Below are 7,173 nucleotides of genomic sequence, written 5' to 3' on the forward strand. Positions count from 1 at the left end.
ATTTATTATTATATAATTATCCCCAAGCTTATGTTCGTATTATCATTAATTATTTAACATTGTTAAAAATAGTAAATTAATATAAATAAGTATTTTAATACAATACAATAACATTTACGTATTAACATTTTGCTTATTAAATTACAAAATTAAAATAAATTTTAATATAATTACAATTATTTTTAAAATAAATTATTGTAAATACTGTTAAAAATACAAAAATGATATAATTCAGTAAAGTAACCAATATACGCAATATAACATTCTTTAAAACTTATGATATTAATAAAACTATAAAGTTATAATTACTTTAATATTTATTATATAATATTAATGTTGTAAGCCATAAATTGTAAAGTTTTAACTCTTCCTGTTTCAACTCAATTGCCCATACCTCAGCTACTTAACTCATTTCAGTATGAATCAGAGAAGTATGTTAGAGAAAAAAAGAAAGAGAAAAACTTTGTATTATTAATTACAAAAAGGTTAATTTATCAACCTTTTTACGCTCACAAGTTTAATTTAATTGTTCTCCTCAGTTCTTGTCTTGGCTTGAATATTCAGTCCTATAGAAATAATTTGAGATTACCAACAATTATATAATTATATAAATATACATATTTAATAAACTATATCATATATTATACATATATCGCAGCATACAACATGCAATAAAATAAACTTTAAACTCTTTTTTCACCTCTATCAATTGTTCATACCTCAGCTACTCGGTCCACCTCAGTATGAATAATAGATAGAGAAAAAAAGAAAGAAAACGCATGCATTTATCTAATATAAATATGTAATGCAAAGCAAAAATGCAAGAAATAGTTAACACACATAAGCATATTATAAAAATAAGACTGTGAATATATAAAAATAATGAAATTAGAATAAAAATTATAGATGTAAAATATTTACAAGTTTTATATTCTTTTTACTTACACTTTTACAAGATTTATTATGGTCAGATAATGTATAATAAATACGCATACGTAGAAACAGTTTTATCAAAAAATCTACAGGAAAAGCTGGACATGGCGGTTCAAAAACGACAGTTTGTGTAAGTTGATATAAATAGCCGCCAATATTTTTTTTAAAACAATTATTTTCAAAATTTGTTACAAAGATTTTTTCCAATTTATGTATATAAGAACAAAAATTATTGTTTGCTACATGCAAATTTCCAAATTGATTATCCTGTTCATTAACATAACTTCTAAAAGAACAATATAAAGTAGTATCATCTAATACAGTCTTATTTTCATTTACATATTCTATACATGCATGACATGAATGATTTTCGGTACATTTCTTGATTAAATATCCGCATATATATTTAAATGCATTTTCCTCTGACAGATCCATAGCATAGTAATCATGATTTGGGATATCTAAAATTTTGAGCGGCGGAGATGACATAATTTCTATACATTCAGTAAAATATGGTGTTCTACTACTAATAACATTTAACATTTCATCTTTATCTTCGCTACAATTCTGTGCATCTGAGTATTGTAAAAATTTCACACTAAAAAGTTTTTTAAAAGCACGCTGAAACTGTATAGCCGTTGGATTCAAACAATTACCACCTTGTTGCCTTACAGTACCAAAGAAATTTTCTAAGCAATCTTGATTTATTCGACGTGTTTGAAGAAAAGGAAAATTGTAAGATTTTAATCTATCCCATAATTGCATTATGCTTCTAATTGTGATCTGTCAGGATTGAAAGCATTTAACTTTCACGCGCACACCGTTGGTGTTAACAACATTAATATGTTTTATGAAACATAACATTTCGTCTAAAAATTGTATTTGTTTCTCACTTCCAGTGAAAACTTTACCATATTCTTTTGGATTATGTACACTTGAAGAATTTAAAATATCAAACAATTTGTCGAAATGATCAATTAAATCTATCGTGCCAACAGCTTCACTCGAAAGCAAACCGCAAGACATTTGTGTGCACATGCCAGCAGCCACTCGATTACTGAATATTTGGGCAGCAAATTTCACCTTCATTTTGTGAAAATTATTCGGTTCTATATGATGCTTGGATAACTTAGGAGCCATTTTCATCCATTGTTTGCTGTCTCTATTATAAAATTCAACAATATCAGCCCAAGAAGCTTTTTTATTATTAAATTCAAAATATATTTTAATAAATTATTGCGTGTTGCTTTTATTAAATGAGGAGTATCAAAAATATAAAATACTTCCTCTTTATCTACTAAAAAAGTAGAATTTTGTGTCGAAATGCCCAGTTCTCGAGATAGCTGTATAAAATTAGATCCCATATCTGACACCAAAGCATGCACTGTAGCACCACAAGTTCGTAACTTAATAATAATATTAAATATTATATCTTTTAGAACGTTGCTCCGACATGATGTTTCAATAAAACAATAGCAAACAGGAAGCTTCCAATTTCCTGCAATACTTCGTGCCATTATAACTAAAGCACTTTTTGCAAGTTTCGAACATTTTTCAGAACCTGTGTCTTCAAAACCAATAATTTCATCTCGCGAAACATTATAAAATAAATGAGCTTTTAAACTCATTTCGTCCACGCATAATATGCAATGTTTTTCTATTGACGGTAATGATTTCAATTTTAGAGTTACAGCGTCAAAAATTTTATCATTAATTCCTGGTATGATATTCGATTGGGTAAATAATTGAAGCGAACACACTGAAGGCAAAGTAAATTCTTTAACTAAATTTTTATAATTACGTGGGCTCGAAAAATATAAGGATAAAGCAAATTTTTTTAAATCAATATCGTATCGCCTTCCATGTTTATTTTTTGTCAGAGCATCGATCTGCGTTATTAACAATTTTTGGAAATTTCCAGAAAATAACTTACTGCCTAATTGTCGAATGTTTGTAATATCATTTTCTTCTGCCGCTGCCGATATAACCAACTTCTGTTGCTTCAATTTTTTTCTCAGGCGTCGAACGGTTTGTTGTAATTTCTTGTTTTCTTTTTTTAATTTTAAAATTCTTGATTGTAGTCTCTTCTTTCGTGGACTTGAATGTAATTCCTCTTTTCGTGGATTCCATTTCTTTACTGCTGGACGTGCTCTATAACATATCCAAATGTATTAGATATTAAATATAGCAAGAAAGTAAATTTACCAAAAAAGTTTTACAAATAAAAACATTAATAACAAAATGATTTGTAAATAAAAATTATATTTTCTTTGTTGCATAAATTGAAAAAAACATTAATATTAAAAAAATATTTATAAAATAATTATTAATCAAAAAATAATATTTTATATATAATTAATATTTTCAAAATATTGTATTAATATTTTATTATAATATAACAACTTACGATTTAGCTTTAGCATCAGTATTAGGGGTATCAATACGTAATTTCCATTGAATGTTTCTGAAAAATAGAACAAATTTTTATCATATTTTTAGAAATAAGTAGAAAATATTTCATAATTATTACCTATTTCCATTCTCTTCCTGTTGGTTCTCTTCTCTTATTGGTTTAGGCTCTATTTCCATACATACATTTCTACAAAGAATGCATATTATAATATTATATTACGTCATTACATGAAATAAAATATTATATAAATATAAAAAAGTTAATAATATACAACAATTCAGATTTTCCTTACTGATGTATTTGTTCAACTACTGCTTGGAATTTATCTGCTTCAGCTTGTGGTTCCATTTCTGCTTCTACTTCTACTTGTATGTGTCCTGCTTCAGCTTGCATATCTTCTTCTGTTGCTACTTCTGCTTGCTGTGCTCCTCCTGCTAACGGATTTCTAAAAAAATATGATAAAAATTTTTTAATTTAAAATATTGTTCCTATTATAAATGTAAAAATAACTCATTATTTTTTATATTGTTTTTTTTGTATTAAATAATAACTGTAATTATTTTATATTTTAACATATTTAATATATCAAAAATAAAAAAAAGTTATAAATAACAATTTAAAAAGTCAGAAACTAGAATTGAAAACTTACTCAAAAAATATGGTTTGTACAGCATCTGGATGTAAACGGAGTGTGGTCTTTTTTATAAATCATTTTTCCTCAAAATGCAGATGACATATTGTACAATTATTGTAAGCATAATTTGGACCTTTTTGTTCCAAATCTAGTCTATTGGTTGCTTTAATCCATTGCAGCCATCTGAATATGTAATATAATAATTTAATATAAAAAAGCTTACATATATAAATGTATTAAATATAATCAAATAATAAAATGTTTAAAACGTTACATTAAATATTACATACACAAGTATAATGTTCTTGAAAAAAGCATTTTTTACAAATAATAAATAAAAGATTACCTGTCATGTTCCTTTGGAAATCTAAAGAAGTGTCGTTTTTCCACAGCGACAGTACTCATACATTTCGGCACAGCACACCACTGTTTTCCTTTTTTATTCATTTTTCAGTTTGTCACCAAAATTAAAAGCCAATAACAGGAATATCTGAAACAAAAAGCCAAGATCAAAGTGCAGTTTCCTATAAAAAAATAGAAAATCTATATAAATATTTATATAGGTTAACTATTTTCTCTTAGGATAATGCTTCAATCAAATTTCACTATTTCTTTATAATTTTTTTTGCACTTTACTTTCACTATATAACACTATTCTGGATCACTTTATCACTTTAATATATCACCTTATCACTTTAATAACTTCTAACCGCCAAAAATGTTTATGACCATTCAAATGCTGAAAGAGCGAACGAGACAGAATGTAAACAAAGAAAGAGGAAGCGAAAGAGAGATACTCGCTGACCTCGCGCATGCGCACTCTATTTTAGGCTTCAAAAATTTCCGAGAGTTGCACCATGATGTAAGAAGAAAGGTGAAACAAGTAACCAGATGCGCAGTAGACCATACTCTAGACCAATCAGAAGTGGGTCCAAATTTTAAGATTCAATATGGCTACGGCTCCGGTACTGAGACGTATTTATACTTGTATTTATACGTGAATTGGAAATAATCGGTGAATCGGAGAAATTCAAAGCTACTAAAAAAGGAAGAACGTGAAGATAAAGTTGAGACTTTGTACATTAATGAAAATTGTGATAATTGTTATTTCAAATTTTTTAAACTTGGATTAGAAGAAATTTGGAAAATTATAAGAATGAGCTTATGTCTATGGCTAAATTGTTGTATTTCATGTTTATAACAACAGTGTTTATTGAAACAGTAATTTGTGTTAAAGATAACAAATTTCAAGTATTTTTACATTTTTATATTTATTTTTTTTAACAACTACAATTATTATTTTTTTTAACAACTAACATCTACAATTTAAGTACGTGTGACTACATATAATTGTTTCGTATTCAAATTGCGCGGATATATTTGGACCCAAATTTCATTGGCTCACCACATCGAGCCACGCCTCTTACCGCGCATCGAGCCGCCGACGATGCGCGTTGTTTCACCTTGTTTCTTACATCATGAGTTGCACTACTGTATATACTGTGGTGGAAGTATTACATGGTGTGTGCAAAATCCGCAAACCACGCCCCTTTTTCGCTTCGGATACCGCTCAGACCCCAGGTGTACCAACTTCGAAAAATTAAATGTTTGATAATATCAGGTTACTACAACTGTTATGATTGCATCTTTGTCGCACTCTGCTATATGTTCGTTGTGTCCTTTTCTCTGAAAGAATTGCAGTTTGTATCGTTTGTAGTACGCGTGATTTCGAGAGAAGTAATTGAGAGATTTTATGTGAAATTTAGTGAAGATGGTGCGTCGGTGCATCGTAAAATAAATAAGAAGCAATACTTAAAAAATGATGAAAGGAGAAAAAATAAAAAAATGAAAAATTATTTCCGCAACAAAAACATAATTTTTGCAACAAAAAATAAACATAGACCAACTTTTGGTGACTTAGTCAACGATTTGCGAAAATTTTTAAAGAAAAACTGATCCTGCTTCCTTTAGAGTGAGATTATCTCAACAAGACTGCATCGACTTTCGTGATAGATGAGCAACCTATACTAGTCAAACTTCCACAAAAATTAATCAAAGTTTGTAAAATATCAATTTTACATTTACTCGCGGCATTTTGTGCGGATCGAGTAAAACGATCGCGGCTTTTCAAGCGGAACGATTTTAAGAATTTTATACATTACTCGCGGCATTTTATGTGGATTGAGTAAAAAAATCGCGACTCTTCAAGCGGAGCGGAAGGAAATCTAGGAAAAGCACTATATATAGTGCAGTTCGCGGCCTTATGGCGGATCGAACTAATTTGGGAGATAATTAACTGAGAATTCTTTAAAATTAAATTTTTGTATTTGTTTTTTCTTTTTATATATTGAAAGAGACCTTTAAAGAGTCATTTCATTGAATTTTATGTAATTTTATTTGAAGCCTTTCCAGTTTAATTTATGTTAATATATGAACAAACTTCTTCAATCATTGTAAAATATTAAAAAATATTACTTACATGCAAATCACACTGTTCCTTCTGTTCGAGGCTCTCGTACGATATTCACGTATGCGATAAAAAAAGACCGAGAGAATACAACATGATATGCGTGCCACGAAGACAACTACATTCAGTTGTAACAACTTTGTGGAGTTAAATAAGATTGGTACACCTGGGGTCTGAACGGTCAGAAAACAAGCGAGAGGGCAAAGAATTAGAGAGAGATGCTTGCAAACTGCACACACCATGTTACTTCCACCATGCGATAGCGCGTGATACCCAGCGCGACCGGCGCGCCACGCGCCGCGTTCGGCAAGCGTTCCCACTCCGGCCGGCTTGACCGCGCAAGCTAATTGGTGCGTCCAGCCGCGCGGAGCGGTATATAAGCCGGCAGTGGGCAGCCGAAGAGAGAGATCACCGCGACCATCCGATCTCACCGGATCCTGTTCAGCGCCGGGCATACTCGACGCCTCCTAGCTCGGAACTCCTCGAGCTCCTCCTCGAGTACCCATATCCCAGCCGCCACCGCAATACGATGGGTATACTCGTCGTTCCCGAGGCCGGGTATGCTCGGCCAATCCGATCCGCTCCGCCGCGCGACGGGCGTTCTCTGGCTAACCCGATCCGCTCCGCCGTGCGGCGGGCATTCTCACCGCACGGCCTATTCGTTTCGTTCAGCCGGACGACGGGCATTCTCGTCCGGCCAATCCGACGCATCCGTTCCGTACGTCC

At 31.1% G+C, this 7,173-nt stretch overlaps 2 protein-coding genes across 2 annotated transcripts; both read right to left on the bottom strand.

Moving 5' to 3' along the window:
• Positions 1-417: 417 nt before the first annotated feature.
• On the bottom strand, positions 418-3,829 carry LOC105203390. Its single transcript, XM_039451902.1, has 4 exons — positions 3,639-3,829; positions 3,464-3,532; positions 2,867-3,084; positions 418-566 (listed from the first exon to the last, which is right to left on the bottom strand). The coding sequence occupies exons 1-4, from the start codon at positions 3,737-3,739 to the stop codon at positions 523-525; spliced, it is 432 nt and encodes a 143-aa protein (XP_039307836.1). The 5' UTR covers positions 3,740-3,829; the 3' UTR covers positions 418-522.
• Positions 3,830-3,998: 169 nt separating this feature from the next.
• On the bottom strand, positions 3,999-4,796 carry LOC113002715 (52 kDa repressor of the inhibitor of the protein kinase-like). The gene is made up of 2 exons (XM_039451903.1): positions 4,327-4,796; positions 3,999-4,163 (listed from the first exon to the last, which is right to left on the bottom strand). The coding sequence occupies exons 1-2, from the start codon at positions 4,425-4,427 to the stop codon at positions 4,055-4,057; spliced, it is 210 nt and encodes a 69-aa protein (XP_039307837.1). The 5' UTR covers positions 4,428-4,796; the 3' UTR covers positions 3,999-4,054.
• Positions 4,797-7,173: the final 2,377 nt, after the last annotated feature.

The sequence above is a fragment of the Solenopsis invicta genome, chromosome 7, assembly GCF_016802725.1.
Source record: "Solenopsis invicta isolate M01_SB chromosome 7, UNIL_Sinv_3.0, whole genome shotgun sequence".
Classification (NCBI taxonomy): Eukaryota; Metazoa; Arthropoda; class Insecta; order Hymenoptera; family Formicidae; genus Solenopsis; species Solenopsis invicta.

Coding starts and splice junctions, on each gene's coding strand:
- LOC105203390 (XM_039451902.1), bottom strand. CDS start 3,739: ATGCAAGCTGAAGCAGGACACATACAAGTAGAAGTAGAAGCAGAAATG. Junction 3,533..3,638: donor GTAGTTGAACAAATACATCA/GTAAGGAAAATC, acceptor CATTCTTTGTAG/AAATGTATGTATGGAAATAG. Junction 567..2,866: donor AAACATTCGACAATTAGGCA/GTAAGTTATTTT, acceptor TTATTTCTATAG/GACTGAATATTCAAGCCAAG.
- LOC113002715 (XM_039451903.1), bottom strand. CDS start 4,427: ATGAATAAAAAAGGAAAACAGTGGTGTGCTGTGCCGAAATGTATGAGT. Junction 4,164..4,326: donor TTTCCAAAGGAACATGACAG/GTAATCTTTTAT, acceptor TTACATATTCAG/ATGGCTGCAATGGATTAAAG.